The sequence below is a fragment of the Mirounga angustirostris genome, unplaced genomic scaffold (assembly GCF_029215605.1).
Source record: "Mirounga angustirostris isolate CCGP_5_RB_7025 unplaced genomic scaffold, mMirAng1.0.hap1 SCAF_13, whole genome shotgun sequence".
NCBI lineage: Eukaryota > Metazoa > Chordata > Mammalia > Carnivora > Phocidae > Mirounga > Mirounga angustirostris.
The window spans coordinates 5,796,787-5,824,698 of NW_026991721.1; the positions used below are offsets into that span (position 1 = coordinate 5,796,787).

At 38.0% G+C, this 27,912-nt stretch overlaps 1 protein-coding gene across 1 annotated transcript in view; it reads right to left on the reverse strand.

Annotated features, from left to right (window-relative positions):
- Nucleotides 1-27,912, reverse strand: part of TOP6BL (TOP6B like initiator of meiotic double strand breaks) — a 97,255-nt gene that overhangs the window by 38,233 nt on the left and 31,110 nt on the right. The window contains exons 4-6 of the mRNA XM_064576117.1: nucleotides 9,196-9,305; nucleotides 1,981-2,064; nucleotides 539-594 (exon numbers count right to left, since the gene is read on the reverse strand). Coding sequence (XP_064432187.1) covers nucleotides 539-594; nucleotides 1,981-2,064; nucleotides 9,196-9,305 — 250 coding nt within the window. The remainder of the gene's footprint in view (nucleotides 1-538; nucleotides 595-1,980; nucleotides 2,065-9,195; nucleotides 9,306-27,912) is intronic.

Consider the following 27,912-nt stretch of genomic DNA (forward strand, 5'->3'; position numbering starts at 1 on the left):
CCAAGGGGAAAATGGCAACTTTTAAGATCACCCACTCTAGTGAGAGGAAAAGATGTGAAATGTTTAGATGAATCTACTGGCTCATTAAAAGCTAACATAGGAAAAGAAATCTATTCAACCTGAAAAAAAAAAATTAAAGCTAACATAGAATAAGAAAATGTGGGGGGTCTCAAAACTAGTTTCAGGGTGACTTTGGGTCAAGAAGTCAAACTGTGGGGCAACTGGGTGGCGTAGCTGGTTGAGTATCCAATGCTTGATTTCAGCTCCTGTCACGATCTCAGGGTCATGAGATTGAGACTTTCCTGGAGCCCTGTGTCAGGCTCTCCGCTCAGCATGGAGTCAGCTTGGGTTTCTCTTTCCCTCGGCCCCTCCCTCCCACACACAGGCTCGTGAGCTCTCACTCTCTCTAAAATAAATAAACAAATCTTAAAAAAAAAAACAAAAGTCAAACTGTGACGCTACTAGAAACAGGACAATAATGACTGAGAAAAACTATAAAGCCACAGCATAAACTTAAGCCATGGATTTAAGGACTTACCCAAAGACTTCCATGGAAAGGACTCCATTCACCTTTACAGTGAAATTAAATTTAATCTGCAAAGTAAACGGAGTATGAGATTTAACACAAACCAGGACAGAGATTAAAAACTTCCATACTTAATTCCCGAAGGGGAAGATATTCTTTATATCCCCTTTTTTCACTTGTACTTTCCCTAAACATAATATAATTAACACAATTAACATTTATCTGTGCTCAAATTCTGCATCTTAAATATATTGAGTCCTACACTTCAATTCCAAGTGGCCATAGATTATCAGTAAATCCTACCCTTTGTTCTCTGCTCTTCTCCCAATGTTATCTCTTCTCCCCCTTAAAGGAACTATCAATTTTTCTCTCTATTCTTCCCACTGTTTTTGTACATAGAACATTCCATGCTTTTTTCTTTGCTTTTTCTTCCCCTGCCCCCATATGACTTTTGTCCTCCCTCCAGTTTACTTCACTGTTCTAATTATTTCCTACCTTTGACCTACATTTTTCTATGTAACATAATGGGTAATAAAGGACTCTAGAGCCAGACTGCCTGAATTCAAATCCTGGCTCTGCAAGTTACTTAACCTCTGTACTACAGTTTCCTCAGCTATAAAATGGGAATGATGATGATAAAACCTACTTCACAAAGGCTGTTGCATGGGGTAAGTGAGTGAGTGCGTGGAAAGCACTCAGAATAGTGACTGGCATAATAAGCACTGAACCCTGCTGAAGACAGAAAAAGTAGAAAGCTAGCAAGAGAAAAAAAAGGAGAAGTTATAAAGCATACTTAATGGTATGCATCCCTATAAACATACCTAACTATAGCTAATAATAAAAATTATAGCTCTCCAAAGTTTGAAGTACTTTATCAAAATTTCCTGATTTGTTCTTCTAGTCACTTTGGAAAAGAAGGAGATAGTCAGCAAGGTTTATTATCCAGGTTTAATAGAAAAATGAAATACAGAGGAGGAAAAAAAATGTATCTAAACCGGGCCCCTGGGTGGCTCAGTCGTTAAGCGTCTGCCTTCAGCTCAGGTCATAATCTCAGGGTCCTGGGATCGAGGTCCACATCAGGTTCCCTGTTCAGCTGGAAACCTGCTTCTCCCTCTCCCACTCCCCCTGCCTGTGTTCCCTCTCTCGCTGTGTCTCTCTCTGTCAAATAAATAAAATCTTTAAAAAAAAAAGTATCTAAACTGAATAATAAGACAGTAAGGAAGTAAAAACAAGAACCCAAAGAAAGCTCTATATCCAAGGGCTCTTAGCTATGTCACATGACCAACATCAACTCTGTGTTAGGGACAAAGAAATCAAATCAATTCAATATTAAAAGTTGTAATCATTACCATGAAAAGAAAGAGGACCAACCATATCCTTTCATGTCCTACAGAGTAGAGGTCTCCTGAAAACATATGACAAGAGAAGCATCACTGTGCAAAAGAACAGCTTACCTTAGGGTGTACCATGACAATTTTATGTAAAAAATTCTTTATCACCAAACTATCTGTCATCAAAGTCCTGGGCTTTTCATCAACCTGTAACAATACAATAAAAACATCCACCACAAATACACAAACCCAGGAGCACAAATGAATTAAATTATGGTATTTCTTGAGGCACCTGGGTGGTACAGTCAGTTGAGCATTTGACTCTTGGTTTCAGCTCAGGTCATGATCTCAGGGTGGTGAGATCAAGCCCCATGTCTGGCTCCGCGTGGAGTCTACTTAAGATTCTCTCTCCCTCTCCCTCTGCCCCTCCCTGCCTCTCTAAAATAAATAAATTTTTAAATAAATAAATCTTTAAATAAATAATGGTATTTCTTCCTATAAAGGTAACTTACCCCTGAGAAAGCTTTTCAGACATCCAAGGGGAAACACCTTTGGATCTAAGAATTGGACATAAAAGGCAATCTAATAATTCGGTATCATTTCTTGGGCTAAACTATTCCATGGAACTTCAGGAGACACATGAACAAAGATCAGAGCAAAACCCACAATTTCAAAACCACCTTTTGGAACAAATTTAGAAGTAATTCAGACCAGAACTAAGAAGAGTAACTCTATCTTAGCTCTACCGACCTGATGTGAGTTGATCTGTATTAAGAATGGAGTGAAAGTAGCAGACACTAAAAGGAACTATTTTTCAACATCAATCCATTTATCTAATCATTTTTTTTTTAGGAAAAGCTGTAAAGCAAAAAGCTCACAAGTCAGAAGACCTGTGTTCTAGTACTGGCTCTATAAAAGTTACTTAAGTAACCATGAAAAAAAAAATCACTTAATTGCTCTGAATTTTGTTTACTAATCTGTAAAAAAGCGATGAAAGTTACCCATTCTAGGGGCACCTGGGTGGCTTAGTCAGTTAAGTGTCTGCCTTCAGCTCTGGTCATGAGCTCAGGGTCCTGGGATCGAGCCCCATGTTGGGCTCCCTGATCAGCAGGGAGTCTGCTTTTCCCTCTCCCTCTGTGTCTCCCCATCACTTGTGCTCTCTCTCCCTAAAAAATAAATAAATAAATAAATAATCTTTAAAAAAAAAAAGTTAGCCATTCCACCTCACAGAACTGTTTTAAGGATCAGATAATAATCTTTAAATATATATTATACATGGCAACAATAGCAGATACCACTTGTTGAATGCCTACTACGTAGCAAGCATTGTGCAGGTCTTATTTCAACATTACCTCAAACAATCCTGGAGGCAGGTACTACTACCCTTTCTTTGTAGATTGTTTTTTTAAACAAGACTCAGAGAAGTTAAGCAACTTACCCAAGGTTACCCAGCTGTTCAGTGACAGAGCCAGAATTTGATCCTAAGTCTGTCTAATACCAATTGTCCATACTCTTTCCAATATACCCTGATATCTCCCTACAAATATAATAAAATTTATAATTTAATGAGGGCTTTCTCTATTCCAGGAATGGAGCTAAAATATCTTACTTATATTACCTCATTTACCCCTCACAAAAGCCCTATTAGGTACATATAACCCACATTTTATGGATAAAAAAAAAAAATGAGTCTCAAAGAGGTCAAACAATTTTCTCAAGGTTACCAAATCTGGCTCCAAAGCTTTAGTAATAACCACTTTCCTATAATGACTCACTATATTTAATACAGTGTCCCTACAACCAAAGTTATAAGGAGTCTTCTAGAAAGTGGGAGAGTCTAGGAAAATGAGAAGAAATAGAGTAAAAAATCAGTAAGTTCTTATTGGTGGCTCAGAGAATACAGAGCCATGTAGTAGGAACACATTAAAGAAAAAAATGGTCCTAGACCTCAACATATCATAACACAATGAGGAAGAAACAGAAAGAACAAATTACTATAAAACTTTTTGTAAGTACACTGAAAATGAGATCAAGAAGTATGCAATGAGTGGGGAAAATTAGAAAGATTATTATAGAATCATTACAAAAAATTATCAGAAAAGTGGATGTGAATTATTAGAAAATTCTAGAAACAGATCTAGGATTACTCATGCATGTATATAGTAGTGATTAAACAGTAACTGCCACATACATATCAGTCACATCCTTCATTTAAAAAATTTTACTATAGGGTCGCCTGGGTGGCTCAGTCGGTTAAGTGTCCGACTCTTCATCTCAGCTCAGGTCTTGATCTCAGGGTCCTGAGTTCAAGCCCTGTGTTGAGCTCCACACTGGGTGGGGAGCCTACTTTAAAAAAACAAAAAACAAAAAACTTTATTATAAAATGTTCAAATAGTAGAAAAGCAATGATTTCTTCAAAGCATTTTTTGTACTTAGCACTTACAAAACAACTTCTTGGAACAATTTCAAACTTCTGTAGCCTTGGTTATTATAGGGTACATCACAGAAAAGGCTAATTAAATCTAGCAGTAAGGCAACCAAGTAAGTGAAAATTCCTTGAGCGGCTACCAGAGAGGGGCTACAATTAATAATGATGAGAGCTACCACTTACTGAACACCTGCTACATGCCAAACAGTTTATATGCAAGTAGGAAATATCCCCCATTTTATTTATGAGAATAATGAGACTAAATAAGCTGTTTAATTTGTCCAAGGTCACACATAGCTAGTGAAGTGGCAGAACTGGGATTCAAACCTAGATCTAACTTCAAAGCCCACGCAATGCTGTCTCTCCAAGAAAGTTCATTATCTGTGCATATAGCTTTCAGAATTGGATATTATGTAATCTATCATCACTTTTATGGAGCCTGACAGGCAATGCTTATGCAAACTACTGAATTACCCACTCAAAACACTGAATGGAGTTTATTATGTAACCTGGGCCTACAGAGGTAAATAAAACAATCTGAATTTAAAGAGTTCACAATTAAGTAGAAGAGAGAGACAAATAAATAACGTATATGCAATGTGAAAAGTCCTAGGATTTACATATATTAAGAAATGCTAAAGAAATACACAAGAAGGACTGGTACCTAATCCAGACTGAGAAGATAAAGTGACCTAATACCATGTCAGCAGAGGATAGTTAACATAAAGCAAATAGCTCCTTTTAAAATCTACTCATAAATTATTGAAAGAGAATGAAAATATGTGTCTATGTCTACAAAGTCTTTTAAAGCCTTTTAGAGTTGGGTGTTAGAAATCCAGTACCCCAGCCTGACATACATATAGAAGCAGTGAATTTGGGGCGCCTGGGTGGCTCAGTCGTTAAGCGTCTGCCTTCAGCTCAGGTCATGATCCCAGGGTCCTGGGATCGAGCCCCGCATCAGGCTCCATGCTCCGCGGGAAGCCTGCTTCTCTCTCTCCCACTCCCCCTGCTTGTGTTCCCTCTCTCGCTGTGTCTCTCTCTGTCAAATGAATAAATAAAATCTTTAAAAAAAAAAAAAAAAGAAGCAGTGAATTTACTTAAGTGTTGTTAGGAAAACATAGATGCTGCCAGCCCTGGGCAGCAGAAACCATTACTGAATCATATGTTCCAGCCTTCACCTTTATATCACAGATAATATCAGAGCTGTTTGGTTTTTTTTAAGATTTTATTTATTTATTTATTTGACAGAGAGAGAGCGAGAGCAGGAACACAAGCAGGGGGAGTGGGAGAGAGAGAAGCAGGCTCTCTGCTGAGCAGGGAACCCAATGCAGCTCAATCCCAGGACCCTGGGATCACGACCTGAGCCGAAGGCAGACACTTAATGACTGAGCCACCCAGGCGCCCATATCAGAGCTGTTTTATATATTCAAATTGAACTTAGATTGTCATGGGCCCTATATGGCTGTCCAGAAGAAAGTCAATCTGTGCCTCTGTCTCTTCCTGTCTCTAGTTAAATAGATATACAGAGAAATAGAGATAAATATGAAGATATGTTTGTAGAAATACATGTACCTCTACCAATTTTATCACTTAGTATTATGCCAAAAATAAATATAAAAATGGATAAAGATTTCAAGAAGATCTTGTAAAATCAAATTGTTTTTGGAAGGACGTGTTACCCAGCTGATTGGACCCCAAGATGCAGGACTGACTGTGAGCATAAACACAAGACCTTGCATCTCTCCTAAATGAAGTTCTCTTTAGTATTCCCTGGGAAAGGCTCTCCTCACATGCCCAAAGCAGTGGATCATTTATTATAGCTTTTTCATGGATGTCTCCATTCACTAGCTTCCATTATGAACCTTGCTACTTGACTCTTCTCCCCATTTGAGGTATATATGATGAACTTGTTCACAATCTCCCCCTTCTTCTCTTCTCACTCTCTTCATTCAAGTATCTTTTAAATAGCTGCACAGTACCAGAGACAATGAGATGTAATGGAACAAACACTTTCAGGGAACTCTTGTTCCTGTTCCTCTAAGGTCATACTGCTTTTTGCCACTTCTCATCTATTGCTCAGCAGGCACTGAGCTCACGTTTCCTCAGCACTTTAAGACCTGCCATCAACTGGGCTACTTCCACATCCAAGTTGATGGCCTAAGGAACAACTTAGTCTCACAATTTCCTGACCTCTTCAACTCCACTGACCTTGACATCCATGCATTTCCAGCCACCTATTTCCATGGCCATAGTTTGGAACTGTACCATTCTAAAAACCTGAAACTGAAATGCCTCACTCTTATGTGAAAAGATGCACACCAAGATGTTAACAGTGGCTACCACAATTAAGTCAAATTATCTAGGGCGCCTGGGTGGCTCCGTTGTTGAGTGTCTGCCTTTGGCTCGGGTCATGGTCCCAGGGTCCTGGGATTGAGCCCCGCATCAAGCTCCTGCTCAGTGGGAAGCATGCTTCTCCCTCTCCCACTCCCCCTGCTTGTGTTCCCTCTCTCGCTGTCTCTCTGTCAAATAAATAAATAAATAAAATCTTTAAAAAAAAATCAAATTATCTGTGTTCTAAATGCTCTCTTTGATTTTCCTGAGGGAAACACTGCTTTTGCAATAAGGAGAAAAATAAGACAAACTCTGTAAGTCTGAAGACAACTTCCTATTCTTTCAAGTCTTTGAACACCTTATACCCAGAAAATCTGTTTTCAGTCTCATCAAGACCTCCAGACCTTGGACACTTCCCATTGTGTTAGGTACCCTTCCTCTATGTTATATACCCTATCTCTATCATGATACATATTATACTGTATTGTAATTATTTGTTTGCTTGTTTATCTTTTCCTTTATCAAGTAATGTGTCTTGGGACTCTGTACCTTCAACATCCAGCACAGTGTGGCCGACTTGAACAAACACAGGTTCCTGAATGAGTGAATAAATATTTAAACAGACCTGATTAAAATGAGTAAGACTTTAGTTCAAATTCTAATTCTGTCACTTAACTTTCATATGACCTTGGGTAAGTCAATCGAACTCTCTGAATCTCAGGGTTCTTGTACCTATAAAATGGGGTGATAATCCCTGTTTTATCCACTTCATAGAGTTGTCAGGAGCCTTAAATAATACATATAAATGTTAGTCATAAAAATTATTCTTTGGTTTGTTTTTTTTTTTAAAGATTTTATTTATTTGACAGAGAGAGATAGTGAGAGCAGGAACACAAGCAGGGGGAGTGGGAGAGGGAGAAGCAGGTTTCCCGCTGAGCAGGGAGCCTGATGTGGGGCTCGATCCCAGAGCCCTGGGATCATGACCTGAGCCAAAGGCAGGCGCTTAATGACTGAGCCACCCAGGCGCCCCCAAATTATTCTTTGTTTAAACTGGCTAAAACACATGATCTCCTTTTCTAGAACTGCTCTCCTTGGTTCACTGAAATCAGCTTTTTTTTTTTTATTGCTACTTGAAATTAATAGTTTCAAAGCTGACTAATCATTAATTGCTCCAGATTTTTTACCCATCATTCCCCTAAAGAAGATAAGGCACAGCCAGGGATATCTATTGTCGCAATACTGCACCCATTTCCTTTGACAAGGAGCATATAATTGTCCAAACACAAAGAAAGGCCTCCCAAATGCTTCTTGGGAGAATGTTTAAAGTACTCCAGTTCTGGGGCTCCTGAGTGGCTCAGTCAGTTAAGCAACTGCCTTTGGCTCAGGTCATGATCTCCAGGTCCTGGGCTCAAGCCCCTCATTGGGGTCCCTGTTCAGCGGGGAGTCAGCTTCTCCCTCTGCCCAACCTCCCCCCCGCACCCCGCCGCCGCCCCGTGCTGTCAAATCTCTCTCTTTCTTTAAAGATTTTATTTATTTGACAGAGAGAGCACAAGCAGGGGGAGCAGCAGAGGGAGAGGGAGAAGCAGGCTCTCTACTGAGCAGGGAGCCCAATGCGGGGCTTGATCCCAGAACCCGGGGATCATGACCTGAGCTGAAGGCAGATGCTTAACCGGCTGAGCCACCCAGGTGCCCCTAAATAAAATCTTAAAAAAATAAAAGAAAATATTCTAATTCTTTATGTTTCCACAAACAAAGGAAAGAAAGATAGGGGATCAGAGAATTGTTAAAGGGAATGGAGAACTCAACTGTCACTCTCATAAATCTGAGCTACAAATAAATCAATGAAGATCTTTAAACCAACCTAATAAGAATGTATCCAAATAGGATCTGCACTGAAACAAGATATTTTTATTTTCTTTTTCAGGAGATCCAAATTCAAATAATGGCTTGTTTCAGTGGTTCTCAAATTTATCTGCACATTAGGAATCATCTGGGATTTTTTTTCCATTTGGGATTTCAAAAATATTCCAAAGCCCAGGCCACATCAGTGTCTCCCAAAATTCACACATTGAAGCCCTTGCCCCCTATGTGACTGTACTTGGGACACAGAGCCTTAAAGACATATTAAATGAGGTCATAAACATGGAGCCCTAATCTGATAGGACAGGCGTCCTTATAAGAAGAGAAAAATACCACAGAGCTCTCTCTCCACATACAAAGGAAAGGCCATGTGAGGGAACAATGACAAGACACTTTAATCTTAAACTTCTAGCCTCCAAAATTACGAGGAAATATGTTTCTACTGTTTAACCACCCAATCCGTGGTTTGTTTTTTTAAATGACAACCTGACCAAACTAATCCAGCACCCTAGACCAATTAAATCACAACCTCTTGGAGTGGGACACAAATACCAGTACTTTGGAAGTTACCAAGTGTTTTAACATCTGCACAGAGAAGTTCGGGAACCAATGCCTTATTTCATTTCAACTTGGAACTGTGATGGACCTAGGCTTTACTGGATTTGTAGAAAAATAAGAATTAAGACATCAGTAATTTATAGAACCACAACAAAACCTGCCTCAAAAATCATCTGGAATGGTGTGACCCCTGATAGGTCCTGAGAATAGCTGGCTTCCTCTGAAGTCCAATTCAGTTTTGCAGAGAATCCGGGCAGTATAGATTGTATTTCTGTGTAAGAAGAAATGGCGACAAAAAGAAAAAGCAGTTTGGATAAGCACCAGAATTTCTGGAATTGTTTATTAAACTGATGAGCCAAGAAAGCATTTCCCTGATGAAAAGATTATCTGCAAAATTTAAAATATGACTGGAAATGGCTATGCATCAGCAAATTGCTTGAACATTTAGAATTACTTTATGTGGTTAAGACATTTCATCTCGTGTTTTCAATTTTTCACATTTGCTAAATCAATTTGTATGTTCAGTTAATTTCCACAAGGTCATGTCCAAAGCCAGAAATCTTCAAAGTTGATAGCTCTAGCTTATATTCTTGTAGTTTTTAATAAATTCACTCATTATTTAATAAACACAAATCCAGTAAGTGAGCTAATTTAGAACTGAAAGCAGAAAAATTCAAGAATGACCCACTCAAGCATTTACCTAATACAGTATGTCTGCTAACAACAAACTGTATTTATGGCAGACTTTAACAAAGCAAAGGCAGTCTTTAACAAAGTAAAGCAAATTCTTGCTAATTTAATTCATAAGTTAACCATTTGGTGTATTTACATACGTGGACCTAGAACTATCTTTCCACAAAGCACCAACGGGTCCTGAATCATCAAAATTGGCATCATGGTTCTTCCTTTCTGTACCTTGGCACTCATATTATAAAGGAAAAAACCAAATCTCCCATTCTATAAAATGTTATCCCTTATTTCCCCCCTAAAGTACGATTATAATTAAGAACTACAGATGAATAAAGAGAGCTTCCAGTCTCTGCAAGCTCTACCTTGTAAATGAGGTTGACAATGTTGATATTATACAAGAATTCAACTTTAAAAACCTAACAACAAAATACATCCTAATAGCACAACTTTCTCCTATAGCATTCATACTACATATCTAATAAAACTTTAACCATCTCAAAAAGTACGGATATTAACAAGATCAAGTACTAGCTATCAATATTAATGGGTAGTATTTTTCTTGCCATTATTTGTTTTTCAAATATAATTCAGTCATAAAGCATGGGATAATATAGCAGCAAGGTTATGCTACACTGAAGTTTAGTGAACTTGGCACTGAACCAAGATGCTTTGCATCAATCTTCAGTTTTACCACTTACCAACTTTCTGACTTTAGGTGACCCCCTTTTTACTGTGATTAAATTACCTTTCTGTGAAATAAGAAAAAAACTTGTTCCTGAATCCTACCTTGTCTTTGAAGTATTGATACAGTGAAGAATGGGGAAAACATGTAGATATGTGAAAAAAGTCTTGTCAATAACTAAATTCTCCAGAAATCTTAACAACAATTTAAATAAAATGTGTGGTGATTTGAGGGAAATCAATTTCAATTGCCTCTCTTCATACACACATACACACAAATAAAAATCCAGATGGACTGACTAGAGTTAAATGTGAAAGGCAGAACAATAAAACTAAATAAAAGCCTATTTCAAGGTAAGTTGAGCATATGTTGAAACTGCATCTTCCCATTCAAACACATAAAATGGTAAAACAGATATTTTTAAGTTTTTAATTTAGAGTCTAGTTAGTTAACATACAGTGTAATATTTGTTGCAGGTGTACAATATAGTGATTCAACATCCGCACATCATCCGGTGCCCATCACCTTTAAAACAAGTATTTCTAAAACTTAATAAATACATAATCATGGTAAGAAAAACAGAGAAAACTTTATAGACCAGAAATGGAGAGGTATATTTCCCTCATCTTCAGAAAGGAAAAAGAAAGAGAATCTACAGTGGTAGGAAAGGACCAAAGATGCACACCATATCTGGGGTATCATATTCTAGGGGAAAATACATGGGGCTAATATTGCAACAGTCACAGATTTAAGAGCAAGATCCACACAGGCCACACAAGGGAGATCTAAACAAGGAACCAAAACACGAACAAAGGCCAGAGATTTTTCACCTGCCTGCCAGAGAGTTGGTTAAAGCCAAGTGATGCTAGTAGCAGCATCAGTGATTGAGGGTGAGGGCCTTAACAGCTATGTCATACAAGTGGAAAAAGACTCAGAACTTTATAATCTATTAAGATGCAAGAGCTTTAATCTTTAAAAAAAAAAAAAAAAAAAGCACCTGGGTGGCTCAGTTGGTTAAGCGACTGCCTTCGGCTCAGGTCATGATCCTGGAGTCCGGGATCGAGTCCCACATCAGGCTCCCTGCTCGGCAGGGAGTCTGCTTCTCCCTCTGACCCTTCCCCCTCTCATGTGCTCTCTGTGTCTCTCATTCTGTCTCAAATAAATAAATAAAATCTTTAAAAAAAAAAAAGATGCAAGAGCTTTGCATCTTGCCACTCAAGCAAAATTTATACCAATTTATATATACATATATATATAGATAAATAGATAATATATATTATATATAATCCTGCAAGATTAGAGCTCAGCAACAGAGAACCTCCTACTGGAAGCCTGTCAATGCAGGATGTGTTCAAAACAAATAAATAATGGACAATTAACTCTAAACTAAAAGTTACCAACCAACAAAGATCAATACCATGAAAAATGTGACACATATCAACTAATAAAACTTGTACATGAGGAGGGACGCCTGGGTGGCTCAGTTGGTTAAGCGTCTGCCTTCAGCTCAGATCATGACCCCAGGGTCCTGGGATCGAGTCCCACATCCGGCTCCCTGCTTGGCAGGGATCGTGCTTCTCCCTCTGCCTGCTCTGCCTGCCCCTTCCCCTGTTTGTGTGCGCTCTCTCTGACAAATAAATAAAATCTTTAGAAACACCAACTTATACATGAGGAAACAGAATTAACAAAACAATCTGAAAAGGAAACTATCAACAAACCAAAAGGCAACCTATTCTAACTAGAACTTAAATTAAAAAAATTAAATTAGGGGGTGCCTGGGTGGCTCAGTCGGTTAAGCGTCTGCCTTCGGCTCAGGTCATGATCTCAGGGTCCTGGGATCGAGCCCCGCATTGGGCTCCCTGCTTGGCGGGAACCCTGCTTCTCCCTCTCCCTCTACTGTTCCCCCTGCTTGTGCTCTCTTGCTCTCTCTATCAAATAAATAAATAAAATCTTAAAAAAAAAATTAAATTAAAAAGGCAACCTATTGAATGAAAGGAGATATTTACAAATGATATGCCTGATAAGGGGTTGAAATCCAAAATAAATAAAGAACAATACCAAAAAACCCACAAATAATTCAATTAAAAATGGGCAGAAGACCTGAATAGACATTTTTCCAAATAAAACATACAGATAGCCAACAGACACATGAAAAGATGTTCAACATCACTCATCATCAAGGAAATGCAAATCAAAACCACAGTAAAATATCACCTTATACCTGTCAGAATGGCTCAAATGAAAAATAAGAAATAATGTGGCAGGAATATGGACAAAAAGGAACTCTCATGCACTGTTTGTGGGAAAGTAAATTGGTATATCCACTGTTGAAAACAATATGGAGTTTCCTCAAAAAATTAAAAATAGAACTACCATATGATCCAATAATTTCATTACTGGGTATTTACACAAAGAAAAGGAAAAAAACTAATTTAAAAAAATATGCACCACTATGTTTACTGCAGCATTATTTACAATGGCCAAGATACAGAAGCAACCCAAGTGTCCACTGACAGATGAATGAATAAAGATGTGGTACACACACACACACACACACACACAGTGGAATATTACACAGCCATAAAAATCACATCCATTTGTGACAACATGGATGGTACTCTAAGTAAAATAAGTTAGACTGAGAAAGACAAATACCATATAAATTTCACTCATAACTGGAATCTAAAAAACAAAAAGAATCATAAATAAAAGAGAACAAAATGATGGTTGCTAGAGGGGAGGGGGATGGGAGATGGGCAAAATGTGTGATGAGGAATAACAGTTACAGGCTACTGGTTATGGAATGAATAGGTTATGGAAATAAAAGGTACAGCATAGGGAATATTGTCAATGATGTTGTAATAGTGTTGTATGGTGACAGATGGTAGCTACACTTGTGCTGAGCATAGCATAACATATACAGATGTTCAGTCACTATGCCATATACCTGAAACTAATGTAACACTGTGTGTCAACTATACTCAAAAAAATTTTTCAAAAAAGAATATACTGCCATCAATTAAACAGAAAGTTTAAGGGGGAAAAACCCTGTTAGAAATTTTAGAAATTAAAGATACAGTATTTGAAATGAAAATGTTATGGAAGGCAGATTAGTGACTGTCTGTGACTAAAGAACACATTTAAAAGAAGGTAGTACTTGGGGGCGCCTGGGTGGCTCAGTTGGTTAAGCATCTGCCTTCGACTCAGGTCATGATCCCAGGGTCCTGGGATTGAGCCCCGCATCGGGCTCCCTACTCAGCGGGAAGCCTGGTTCTCCTCTTCCCCACTTGTGTTCCCTCTCTCACTGTGTCTCTCTCTGTCAAATAAATGAATAAAATCTTTAAAAAAAAAAAAAAGAAGGTAGTACTTGAATCTTTCATAGCAGCATAATTCATAGTAGGCAACAGTGGAAACAACCTAAGTGTTCATCAAAAATAAACAGATTAGGGCGCCTGGGTGGCTCAGATGGTTAAGCGTCTGCCTTCGGCTCAGGTCATGATCCCAGGGTCCTGGGATCGAGTCCCGCATTGGGCTCTCTGCTCTTTGGGAGCCTGCTTCTCCCTCTGCCTCTCTCTCTCTCTGTCTCTCATGAATAAATAAATAAAATCTTAAAAAAAAAAAATAAACGGATTAACAAAATATGCAATATTGTTCAGCCATAAAAATAAATTAAGTACTGTTACATGCTACAACATAGATGAATCTGGAAAACATTATGCTTAATGAAAGAAGCCAGACAAGGGGCACCTGCGTGGCTCAGTTGTTTAAGCGTCTGCCTTTGGCTCAGGTCATGATCCCAGGGTCCTGGGATTGAGCCCTGCATCAGGATCCCTGCTCAGAGAGGAGCCTGCTTCTCCTTCTCCCTCTGCCATTCCCCCCACTTGTACTCTCTGGCTCTCTCTCTCTCTCTCTCTCTCTCTGTCAAATAAATAAAATAGAAAGAAAGAAACAAAAAAATAAAGAAAGACAGACAAAAAAGGCTACATATTGTATTATTTCATTTATATGAAATGTCCAAAATAGGCAAATCCATAAAGACATTAAGGATAGGTCTTAAAAAGACACAAAACACTAAAAAATTTAAATTAAAAAATAGGTCCAGGGGCACCTGGGTGGCTCAGTCGGTTAAGCGTCTGCCTTCGGCTCAGGTCATGATCTCATGGTCCTGGGATCGAGCCCCACATCGGGCTCCCTGCTCCGTGGGAAGCCTGCTTCTCCCTCTCCCATTCCCCCTGCTTGTGTTCCCTCTCTCGCTGTGTCTCTGTCAAATAAATAAAATCTTTAAAAATAAATAAATAAATAATAGGTCCAGAATAAATAAAAACTGAGAATTATAACAAAGACAGATGTAAGTACGGTTTGAATAAATTTACCAAATGCCAAGCATGATAAATTTCTTTAAAAAAAGGCACAAAAAAGTCACAGAGCTGAACATATCAAAATGAAACCCAGAATAACAAAGATAAAGAGAAAATCCTAAACTCTACAAAAGAGAAGGAAATTATCTCAAAGAAACCTGAGTTAGACTTCTCATTGGCAATACTAGATGCCAGAAAATTAAGTACTATTGTCAAAGACCAGAAAAAAATTAACTTTGAATCTGGACTTTTAAGAGAATCAAACCATCCGGGCGCCTGGGTGGTTCAGTTGGTTGAGTGACTGCCTTCGGCTCAGGTCATGATCCTGGAGTCCTGGGATCAAGTCCCGCATTGGGTTTCCTGCTCAGCAGGAAGTCTGCTTCTCCCTCTGACCCTCCCCCCTCTCATGTTCTCTCTCTCTCTCGCAAATAAGTAAAATCTTAAAAAAAAAAAGTTTAAAAAAAAGAGAATCAGGGCGCCTGGGTGGCTCAGCCGTTAAGCGTCTGCCTTCGGCTCAGGTCATGATCCCGGGGTCCTGGGATCGAGCCCCACATCGGGCTCCCTGCTCCGCGGGAAGCCTGCTTCTCCCTCTCCCACTCCCCCTACTTGTGTTCCCTCTCTCGCTGTGTCTCTCTCTGTCAAATAAATAAAATCTTTAAAAAAAAAAAAAAAAGAATCAAACCATCATTAAAGACTGAGAAACTTTAAATGTTATGTTCTACAAGCTGTTGATGAAAGAACTAAATAAACTAAATAAACCAGCATGACCACTCAAAAACGAGTTTAAATTTGCACCTTTTTGGCGGTACCTGGGTGGCTCAGGCTGTTAAGCATCTGTCTTCGGCTCAGGTCATGATCCCAGGGTCCTGGGATCGAACCCCACATTGGGCTCCCTGCTCAGTGGGGAGTCTGCCTTGCTCTCTCCCTCTGCTCCTCCCCCTGCTCATGTTCTCTCTCTCAAATAAATAAATAAAATCTTTAAAAATTTTTTGCACCTTTTTGCTGAGATACTGTGGGGATAAGGAAGAAAGAATTAAATCATCAACAATATCAGACTATCTCTTCACTTAACTCCTTAACTTTTAAAGATGAAGTAGCAAAATTTCAATCATGTGGCAATGTGAACTTACATCAAAACAATATACTGAAATTTCTCTGTCCAGCAATGATGAAATAACAGGTACCAAATCAGCCCTCCCACCAAAAGCTACTATAAAACATATGAGTCAGCTGTTTTCAGGCACTGGATAAGATGTAGCCCAAGACTGTGATCCCTGACAAAGGAAAAACTCCTGAGGTAAATCATAGGATTGCCCTGGATGTCTACCTGTGGAAATTTTCTTGTCCACTGAGCAGGGACCCAGAACTCAAGCAGAGTACAGTGGTTCCAGTAAGCTGAGGAGACACAGAACAGAGTTCAGAGTTGCAAAAGTACCTGGAATCTACAAGGCAGAGCACTGGAGGGGAGGGACCTATGCAGAAGTGGGTACTGAAAGTCTGTGTGGGAGCTCCTCATGAGTCCTTGGCCAAAAGGTGAACTATGCACGTACAGGTGAGACTATATAAAATTCTCCAGAGAGCAGGTGCAGTGGAGTTGAGAATGGAACAAGATATAAGTGGTCAAGCAGTGCTAGAAAATGTTGGCTTTCAGGTCCAACCAGAATGGAGAGACCTTGATAAAGCTGATGGTATCCAGCTAAGAGGCCAAAAAGGTAAGGCTTTAGAAGGAAAAAAAAAAAAACCACTTTGTAGATGGAAATCTGCTCCTGATCTAACCTAAAAAAAAAAAAAAACAAAAAAAACAAGCCTCAACAAGATCCACAGAAAAGATAATTTGGAGGTTGAGTGGTATCCAACTCTATCCAAGTTAGAGGAGTTTGAAAAATGACTTGGGTTTCTACATATCAATTCTATAAAATGTACAAAAACAAGCCAACACAAGGTTAAGGTGATTAGCCTGCTAGAACAAAAATCAACACTCTTCAGAGGTAAAACAGAATATAAAATACGAACACATTACCCAATATAAAATAAGGATTTACTAGACATGCAAAGAAAAAAAATGTAACTTGCAAGAAAAAAGGCAGTAAAAAAACCAAGCCTGTAATAGATGTTACATTTAGGAGAGACTTTAAACTACAAACTAGTATAAATATGTTCAAAGACCAAGGTAGTTTAAATGAGTCAACTAATAGGAAATATCAGCAGAGAAATGTACACTGTAAAAAAAGAACCAAATGGAAATTCTACAACTGAAAAGTTCAATAATTGAAATGAAGAATTTTCTGGACAGTTTTAATAGATTAGATATAAAAGAAGAATCAGTGAAATTATTGAAAACAAAGAAAATTATCCAATCCGAACAGTAGAGGAAAAGAGATTGAAGAAAATGAATAGTATCTTAGAGACCTATAGAACAATACCAACCAGTCACAAACATGTATAATGCAAGTTCCAGAAGGAAAAGATAGTGGAATGGGACAGGAAAAATATGAAAAACTCATGGATAAAATTTTTTTAATTTCATGAAAACTATTAAGATGTGAAAAGCTCAGCAAACCCCAAGCAGGATAAATGCAAAGAAAATCACACCTAAGTACATAATGGACGAAATGATTAGTGAGAGAGGGAACACAAGCAGGGGGAGTGGGAGGGGGGGAAGCAGGCTTCCCGCAGAACAGGGAGCCCAATGCGGGGCTCGATCCTAGGACCCTGAGATCATGACCTGAGCTGAAGGCAGACACTCAACAACTGAGCCACCCAGGTGCCCCTAAAGAATCTTGAAACAAGCTGGGGAAAAAAGCACATTTTACATACAGAGGAACTATACTATGAATTACAGGTGACTTCTTCTGAGAAACAATGGAGGCCAGAAGACAATGGAATGACATTTTTTTTTTTTTTTAGATTTTATTTATTTATTTGACACAGAGAAAGAGACAGTGAGAGAGGGAACACAAGCAGGGGGAGTGGGAGAGGGAGAAGCAGGCTTCCCACTGAGCAGGGAGCCCGATGCGGGGCTCGATCCCAGGACTCTGGGATCATGACCTGAGCCGAAGGCAGCCGCTTAACCAACTGAGCCACCCAGGCGCCCTGGAATGACATTTTTTAAAACACTGTTAAGCGTAAAGATATTTTAATTGTTAGGTTTTTTAAAGATTTTATTTATTTCTGAGAGAGAGAGCATGAGCTGAGAGAGGAGCAGAGGGAGAGGGAGAAGCATACTCCCCACTGAGCAGTGAGCCCGATGCAGAGTTCGATCCCAGGACCCCAGGATCATGACCTGAGCCCAAGGCAGACACTTAACCGACTGAGCCACCCAGGCACCCCAAGATAAAGACGTTTTAAGATAAACAGAGGATTAAATAATTTGTTGGCAGAAGTCTTGACTACAAGAAATGTTAAAGGATGTTCTTTAGGCTGAAGAAGAAAACCCAGAAGGAAGGAAGAAATGAAGAGCACCATAAATAAATAAGTGGGTAAATACAAAAGATACTTTTTTCTTTTCGTATTTTTCCTAACATACAACTAACAGTTTAAAGCAAAAACAGTAACATTGTAAGACAGGAATTATAACATCTGAAAACACTCAAAGTAGGACAGAAAACAGTACTGAATTATAACACCCCAAATGAAATAAATATCCACAAGCTCATCTTGATATAAATAACTGGATTAATAAATAAAAGGTGAAGAAGGAATAGCTCTTCCTTAAAGATAAATTCCAATAAATAAATGTAGAAGAAATGAGGACATATGAAATCACAAAATACTACAGTAATAATTGCTGCAGGTAAGATTCACCAATGAATACTAAATTACTGGACAAACATTTAAGGAAAAACAAGTTATCTGCAAAGTCTCATACTATTTCCCCCAAATATTTAAAAATTACAAAAAGTAACTCCACTTCAAAAAAATCTGGCAGATAACACCTTAACCAAGTGATCAAGGTTAATTTTACTAATAAAAAGACATCAACATCATCTGTTCCTTCATATGATACACTGAAATGAATACATCATCTCTGTCGTATTATTCCCAACAATGTATAACCTCAATCTAATATAAGAAACCATCACAAAAGCTCAAACTGAAGGATATTCTGCAAAATACCTGATACTCTTCAAAAGTATCAAGGTCATGAAAGAAAAAGGAAGACTGAGAAACTGTCACAGACTGAAAGAGATTAATAAAACATAACAACGAAATGCAAACTGAGATCCTGTAATGGACCCAGGAACCAAAAAAGAACATTAGTAGAAAAACTAGTTAAATCTTAATCAAGTCTGTAGTTAATACTATTTTACCAATGTTAATTTCTCAGCTTCGATAACTGCACTATAGGTATTTGAAGTATCAACTGTAGGGGAAGCTGGATGAAGAGTATATAAGAATTCTTTGTATTGTTTTTGCAATTCTTCTGTAAGCCTAAAATTATTTTCAAATTAAAAATGTAAATGCTTGGGGCACCTGGGTGGCTCAGTCGATAAGTGTCTGCCTTCGGCTCGGGTCATGGTCCCAGGGTCCTGGGATAGAGTCCCACATTGGGCTCCCTGCTCAGCGGAGAGCCTGCTTCTCCCTCTCCCATTCCCTCTGCTTGTGTTCCCTCTCTTGCTGTGTCTCTGTCAAAGAAATAAAATCTTAAAAAAAATAAATACTAGAAAAATGTAAATGCTCTGCAAAAGAATGAAACTGGACCACTATTTTACACCATACATGACAACTAATTCAAAATGGATTATAAATTTTTTTTTAAAGATTTTATTTATTTATTTGAGAGAGAGAGAATGAGAGACAGAGGAGCACGAGAGGGAAGAGGGCAGAGGGGGAAGCAGACCCCCCGCTGAGCAGGGAGCCCGATGTGGGACTCGATCCCGGGACTCCAGGATCATGACCTGAGCCGAAGGCAGTCGCTTAACCAACTGAGCCACCCAGGCGCCCCTCAAAATGGATTAAAGACCTAAATGAAAGACCTGAAATCATAAAACTCCTAGAAGAAAACAGGAAGCTCCTTGATATTGGTCTTGGGGATTATTTTTTGGGATTTCACACCAAAAACAAAGGCAACAAAAATAAAAATAAGCAAGTGCGACTACATCAAACTAAAATCTCCTGCAGAGCTAAGGAAACTATCAACAAAATGAAAAGGCAACTTACTGAATGTGAGAAAAAAACTGCAAATCATGTATCTCATATGGAGTTAATATCTGTAATATATAAAGAACTCATACAGCGGCGCCTGGGTGGCTCAGTCATTAAGCGTCTGCCTTCGGCTCAGGTTGTGATCCCAGGGTCCTGGGATCGAGCCCCACATCGGGCTCCCTGCTCCACAGGGAAGCCTGCTTCTCCCTCTCCTACTCCCCCTGCTTGTGTTCCCTCTCTCGCTATGTCTCTCTCTGTCAAATAAATAAATAAAATCTTTAAAAAAAAAAAAAAGAACTCATACAAATCAATAGCAGAGGAGTGCCTGGGTGACTCAGATGGTTAGGCATCTGCCTTCGGCTCAGGTCATGGTCCCAGGGTCCTGGGATCAAGCCCCACATCAGGCTTGGTGGGGAGCCTGCTTCTCCCTCTCCCTCTACTGTTCCCCCTGCTTGTGCTCTCTTGCTCTCTCTGTCAAATAAATGGGTAGAATCTTTAAAAAAAAACAAAAACAGGGCACCTGGGTGGCTCAGTTGGTTAAGCGACTGCCTTCGGCTCAGGTCAGGATCCTGGAGTCCCAGGATCGAGTCCCGCATCCGGCTCCCTGCTCAGTGGGGAGTCTGCTTCTCCCTCTGACCCTCCCCCCTCTCATGTGCTCTCTCTCTCTCTCATTCTCTCTCTCAAATAAATAAATAAATAAATAAATAAAATCTTTAAAAAAAACCAAAAACAAAAAAACAAATCAATAGCAAAAACCCAAACAATCTGATTTAAAAATGGGCAAAGGATATGAAGACATTTTTCCAAAGATGACATACAGATGGCCGATAATTATTATACATGAAAAGATGCTCAACATCACTAATCATCAGGGAAATGCAAATCAAAACCACAATGAGCTATCACCTCACACTTGTCAGGATGGCTATTACCAAAAAGATAAGAAATAATAAAGTGTTGCAAGGATATGGAGAAAAGTGAACCTTTGTGCACTAAAGAGAATGTAAATTGGTGAAACCACTATGAAAAAGAGTGAAGAGTCCTCAGAAAATTAACAATATAACTACCATATGATCCAGCAATTCCACTTCTGGGTATTTATCTAAAGAGAACGAAAACATTAATTTGAAAACATAAATGCACACACATGTTCACTACAGCATTATTTACAATGGCCAAGACATGGAAACCACCTAAGTTTCCACTAGTGGATGAATGGATAAAGAAAACGTGGCACGCACGCATACACACACACACACACACACACATATACTGGAATATTATTGAGCCTTTAGAAAAATGAAATCTTGCCATTAGTGACGACACAGATGAACCTTGAGGACATTATGCTAAGTGAAGTCAGACATAGAAAGACAAATATTGGGGCGCCTGTGTGGCTCAGTCATTAAGAGTCTGCCTTCGGCTCAGGTCATGATCCCAGGGTCCTGGGATCGAGCCCCGCATCGGGCTCCCTGCTCAGCGGGAAGCCTGCTTCTCCCTCTCCCACTCCCCCTGCTTGTGTTCCCTCTCTAGCTGTGTCTCTCTCTGTCAAACAAATAAATAAAATCTCAAAAAAAAAAAAAAAAGGAGAGAGCATGAGAGGGAGAGAGGACTCAAACAAAATCAGAAATGAAAGACGAGAAATAACCAACACCACAGAAATACAAAGGATAAGAGAATATGATGAAAAATTATATGCCAACAAATTGGACAACTTAGAAGAAATGGATAAATTCCTAGAAACATAACCACCCAAAACTAAATCAGGAAGAAATAGAAAATTTAAAAGGCTGATTACCAGCAATGAAATTGAATCAGTAATCCAGAAACTCCCAACAAACAAATGTCCAGGACCAGAGAGTTTAACAGGTGAATTCTACCAAACATTTTTTTTTAAAGATTTTATTTATTTATTTGAGAGACACAGCATGAGTGGGGGGAAGGGGTAGAGGGAGAGGGAGAAGCAGAATCCCCACTGAGCAGGGAGCCTGATGAGGGGCCCGATCCCAGGACCCTGGGATCATGACCTGAGCCAAAGGCAGATGTTTAACTAACTGAGCCACCCAGATGCCCCTCTACCAAACATTTAAAGAAGAGTTAATACCTATTCTTCTCAAACTATTCCCAAAAAAATAAAAGAAGGAAAGCTTCCAAATTCATTCTGTGAAGCCAGCATTATCCTGATACCAAAACCAGATAAAGACACTACAAAAAAAGAGAACTACAGGCTAATATCTTTGATGAACACTGAAGTAAAAATTCTCAAAATATTAGCAAACCAAATCCAACAATACATTAAAAAAAATCATTCACCACAATCAAGTGGGATTTATTCCTGGCATGCAAGAGTAGTTCAATATTCACAAATCAATCAATGAGATACATCACATCAACAAGAAAAAGAATAAAAACTAAATGATCATTTCAATAGATGCACAAAAGCATTTGACAAAGTATAACATCCATTCATGATTAAAAAACCTCAACAAAGTAGGTTTAGAGGGAACATAGCTTAACATAAAACAGGCCATATATGAAAAACTTACAGCTAACATCATACTCAATGGCGAAAAAACTGAAGCTGTTCCCCTAAGATCAGGAACAAGACAAGGATGTCCGTCCTCACCACTTTTATTCAACAAAGTAAAGTCCTAATCACAACAATCAGACAAGAAGAAGAAATAAAAAGCATCCAAATTGGTAAGGAAGAAGCAAAACTTTCACTATTTGCAGATGACATACACTATATTTAGAAAACCCTAAAGACTTTACCAAAAAACTACTAGAACTGATAAATGAATTCAGTAAGGTCACAGGATACAAAATCAATATACAAAAATCCATTGCATTTCTATATAGTAATAATGAAGCAGAAGGAGAAATTAAGAAAATAGTCCCATTTACAGTTACACCAAAAATAATAAAACATATAGCAATAAACTTAACCAAGGAGATGAAAGACCAATACTCTGAAAATTATAAAACACTGATGAAAGAAATGGAAGATGACACAAACGGAAAGATATTCCATGCTCATGGATTGAGAGAACATTGTTAAAATGTCCATCTTATGAAAAGCAATCTACAGATTTAATGCAATGTCTATCAAAATACCATAGGCATTTTTCACAGAACTAGAACAAATAATCCTAGAATTTGTATGGAACCACGAAAGACCCCTGAATAGCCAAAGCAATCTTGAAGAAGAAAAACAAAACTGGAGATACCACAATTCCAGACTTCAAGTTATATTACAAAGCTGTAGTAATGAAAACAGTCTGGTATGGGCACAAAAATAGACACATAGACCAACAGAACAGAATAGAGAGTCCATAAATAAACCCATGATTAAATGGAGTCAATTAATCTTCAACAAGGGAAGCTAGAATATGCAATGGGAAAAAGTCTCTTCAACAAATGGTGTTGGGAAAACTGGACAGCTACATGCAAAAAAGTGAAACTGGACCACTTTCTTACACCATAAAGTAAACTCAAAATGGTTTAAGAACCTGAAACCATAAAAATCCTAGAAGAGAGCACAGGCAGTAATTTCTCTGACATCAGCCATAGCAACATTTTTCTAGATTTATGTCTCCTGAAGCAAGGAAAACAAAAGCAAAAAATAAACTATTGGGACTACTTCAAAATAAAAAGTTTCTACACAGCAAAGTCAATCAACAAAACTAAAAGACAACTACTGAACGGGAGAAGATATCTGCAAATGACACAACTGATAAAGGGTTAGTATTCAAAATATATAAAGAACTTATATAACTCAACACTCAAGAAAACAAATAATCCAATAATGGGCAGAAGACATGCACAGATATTTCTCCAAAGAAGACATTTAAATGGCCAAGAGACACATGAAAAAATGTTAATATCACTCATCATCAGGGAAATACAAATCCAAAGTATGAGCTATCACCTCACACCTGTCAGAATGGCTAAAATCAAAAACACAAGAAATAAGTGTTGGTGAGGATGTGGAGAAAAAGGAACTCTCATGCACTGCTGATAGGAATGCCAATTAGTGCAGCCAGTGTGGAAAACAGTACAGATGATTTTCCTCAAAAAATTAAGGATAGAGTTACCCTATTATCCAGTAAAGCCACTACTGTCTAGGTATACATAGTTTATCTATCTACTACCTACTGAACGGTATCTTGATTGCTTCCAAATTTTGGCAAAGAAAGCTGCTAATCCATGGAGAAGCTTTTATGTGGACATAAGTTTTCAATTTATTTGGGTAAATACCAAAGAGCGTGATTACTGGATCATACTGTATGTTTAGTTTTTGTAAGAAACTGCCAAACTGTCTTCCAGAGTGGCTCCAACCGTGAATGAGAGTTGCTCTGTTCCACATCCTTGCTAGCATTGGTTAACAGTATTCTCATTTTGGCCATTCTAACAGGTGTGTAGTGATATCTCATTGTTTTCATTTGCCATTCCCTAATAACATATAATAAAGAGCATCTTATCATGTGTTGACTTGCAATCTGTTTATCTTTGGTGAGATGCCTATCCAGGTCTTCTGCCCATTTTTTAACTAGGTTGTTTTCTTACTGCTGAGTTTTAAGATTTCTTTGTATATTTTGGGTAGCAGTCCTTTTTCAGATGTGTCTTTTGCAAGTATTACCTCCCAGTCTGTGGCTTGCCTTCTCACTCTCTTGGCATTATCTTCCACAGAGCAGAACTTTTTAATTTTAATAAGGCCCAGCTTATCAATTATTTCCTTCATTGATCATTCCTTTGTTGTTGTAACTAAAAAGTCATCTCTATATCCAAGGTCATCTACATTTCCCCCTACTTTCTCTTCTACGAGTTCTATAGTTCTGTATTTTACATTTACATTTATGACCCATTTTGAGTTAATTTTTATAAAGGTGTAATATCTGTCTAGATTCATGTTTTTGCATGTGGATATCCAGTTGTTCCAGTACCATTTGTTGAAAAGACTACCTATGCTCCATTGTAGCACCTTTAATCCTTTGTCACAGATCAGTTGACTATATTTATGTGGACTCTCTATTCTGTTCTGGGCTCTATTTCTGGGCTCCCTACTCTATTCCATTGATCTATTTATCTATTTTTTTTTTCATCGACACAACAGTGTCCTGATTATTGTAGCTTTATATTAAGTCTTGAAGTCAAGTAGTATCAGTTCTCTGACTTTGTTCTCCTCTAATACTGAGTTGGCTATTCTGGGTCTTTTGCCTCTCCATATAAACTTTAGAATCAGTTTGTCAATATTCACAAAATAACTTGCAGGATTATGACTGGGATTGCACTGGATCTATACATCAAGTTGGAAAGAACAGACGACATGCCAATATTGAATCTTCTTATCTATGACATGGAATATCTCTTCCACTTATTTAGTTCTTCTTTGATATCTTTCATCAAAGCTTTATAGATTTCCTCATATAGATCTTGTACTTTTTTTTTACGTTATACCTAAGTATTTCATTTTGGGGGGTGCTAATGTAAGCAGTAATATGTTTTTAATTTAAAACATCACTTGTTGGGGGCCTGGGTGGCTCAGTCGTTAAGCGTCTGCCTTCGGCTCAGGTCATGATCCCAGGGTCCTGGGATTGACCCGCACATTGGGCTCCCTGCTCTGCGGGAAGCCTGCTTCTCCCTCTCCCACTCCCCCTGCTTGTGTTCCCTCTCTCGCTGTGTCTCTCTCTGTCAAATAAATAAATAAAATCTTTAAAAAAAAATCACTTGTTCATTGCTAGCATATAAAAAACCAACTAACTTTTGTACATTAACCTTATAGCCTGCCACCTTGCTATATATAGTCCCCATAAATTTTTGACCAGTTTGTCAATTTCTACAAAAAGTCTACTACTATTGTGTTGAATCCATAGATCAATTTGGGAAGAACAGGCATCTTAGAAATACTGAATCTCCCTATCTTCCAATAATATATATCTCCATTAATTTCTCTCAACAATGTTTTGTAATTTTCAGCATAGAGAACTTCTATTTTTTTAAAGATTTTATTTATTTATTTTGACAGAGAGAGAGCACAAGCAGGGGGAGTGGCAAAGGCAGAGGGAGAAGCAGACTCCCCGCTGAGCAGGGAGCCCAGTGAGGCGCTCGATCCCAGGACCCTGGGATCATGACCTGAGCCAAAGGCAGATGCTTAATCGACTAAGCCACCCAGGTGCCCCGAGAACTTCTTTTTACATCAAATTTATTTCTAAGTGTTTCATGTTTTTTGATGCTATTATAAATGGAAATATTTTAAAGGTATGTTTTTAAAATACTTATTTTATTTTAGAGAGAGAAAGAAAGCGAGCATGTGAGCAGGGGCAGAAGGAGAGAAGCAGACTCCATACTAAGTGCGGAGCCTAATGCAAGGCTCAATCTCAGGAGCCTGAGATCATGACCTGAGCTGAAACTGACTCAGACGCTTAGCCAACTGAGCCACCCAGGCATCCCAAATGCAATTTTTTTTTAAGTAAGTTCCACACCCAAAGTGGGGCTCGAACTCACAACCCCAAGGTCAAGAGTCATATGCTCCACCAACTGAGCCACCCAGGCACCCCAAAACTGTTTTTTAAGTTTTATTTTCTACTTGTTTGCCGCTAGTATATCAAAATAATTTTTTTGTTTATAGACTTTATACCCTGTGACCTTGCTAAATACACATATTTCTTCTAATACTTATTTTGCAGATTCCCTAGAATTCTGTACATAAATAATCATTTCATTTGTAAATAAAGACAATTTTACTTATGCCTTTTACTTTTGCCTCCAACTTCTATGCCTTTTATTTTTCTTGCTTTATTACATTAGCTAGGACCTCCACTGTGATTTTTTTTTTAATTACATTTTCAAAGACTTCTTATGAAGTAAGAAAATGCTTACTGTAAGTGAGAAATATAAAATATACTATGGAAAATGGTATTTATGTAAATATATAGGTAGAGGGGAAAAAAGACTTTAAGGAAAAATATTTAAATGTTAATAGTAATTACCTCTAGAAGTATGGGTGATATTTCTTTCATTATTCTGTTTTATATCATACATATAAAATAGTTAATAAATAAGAAAAAATTAATTTTTAAATGCCCATGGAGTAATTAAATACTAAAGAACTCAAATTTGATTTATCAAATAAATACAGAAAAGTCTACAATACCTTAAAAAATAAAATTCCTGCCAATTATTAGGCTATACAGCTTATGCTCTTTATATCTGGTAATTAATATGCAAAGAAATTATTCCTTTTTGAGTGAGAATAAAAGGTATGGAGAAATCAAAGTGGTTTTTTTTTCTTATTATGGGTTTTTTCAATAAATAAAAACAATTGGGGGCGCCTGGGTGGCTCAGTTGTTAAGTGTCTGCCTTCGACTCAGGTCATGATCTCAGGGTCCTGGGATCGAGCCCAGCATCCGGCTCCCTGCTCCGCGGGAAGCCTGCTTCTCCCTCTCCCACTCCCCCTGCTTGTGTTCCCTCTCTCGCTGTGTCTCTGTCAAATAAATAAATAAAATCTTTAAAAAAAAAATTGGTGCCATTTAGTTTTTTAGCTTCCCCAAAACAAGTGATTTATATTCAAGAAATCCTTTCAGAAAGTTTGGAGCAAAATAAAGAGCAACTATTTAGTCAACATTTAGCCTGACTACTCAAAGTAAAACTAAATATTATTATTAATTATTATTATTATTAATAACAAGTAATATTTACTTAAGCATTTCCTATGTACTGGGCACTATACTAACACTTTATAATATTACCTAACTAAATTAATTTAATTCTATGAGATAGAAATTCCTTTATTATCCCCATTTTTACAACTGAGAAAACTGGTTTTCAAATGTTACATCACATGTAAAAGTTAGGGCTCTAGCATTGACCTGACTTTAAAGCCTGTGTTTTTAATCACTATAGATACCTATTTATGGAGTAAAATAAATTCTAATAAATATAAGTAACACAGTATAAACATCATTTTAATCTCTTTGGAAAAGAACATCATCATACAAATAGCT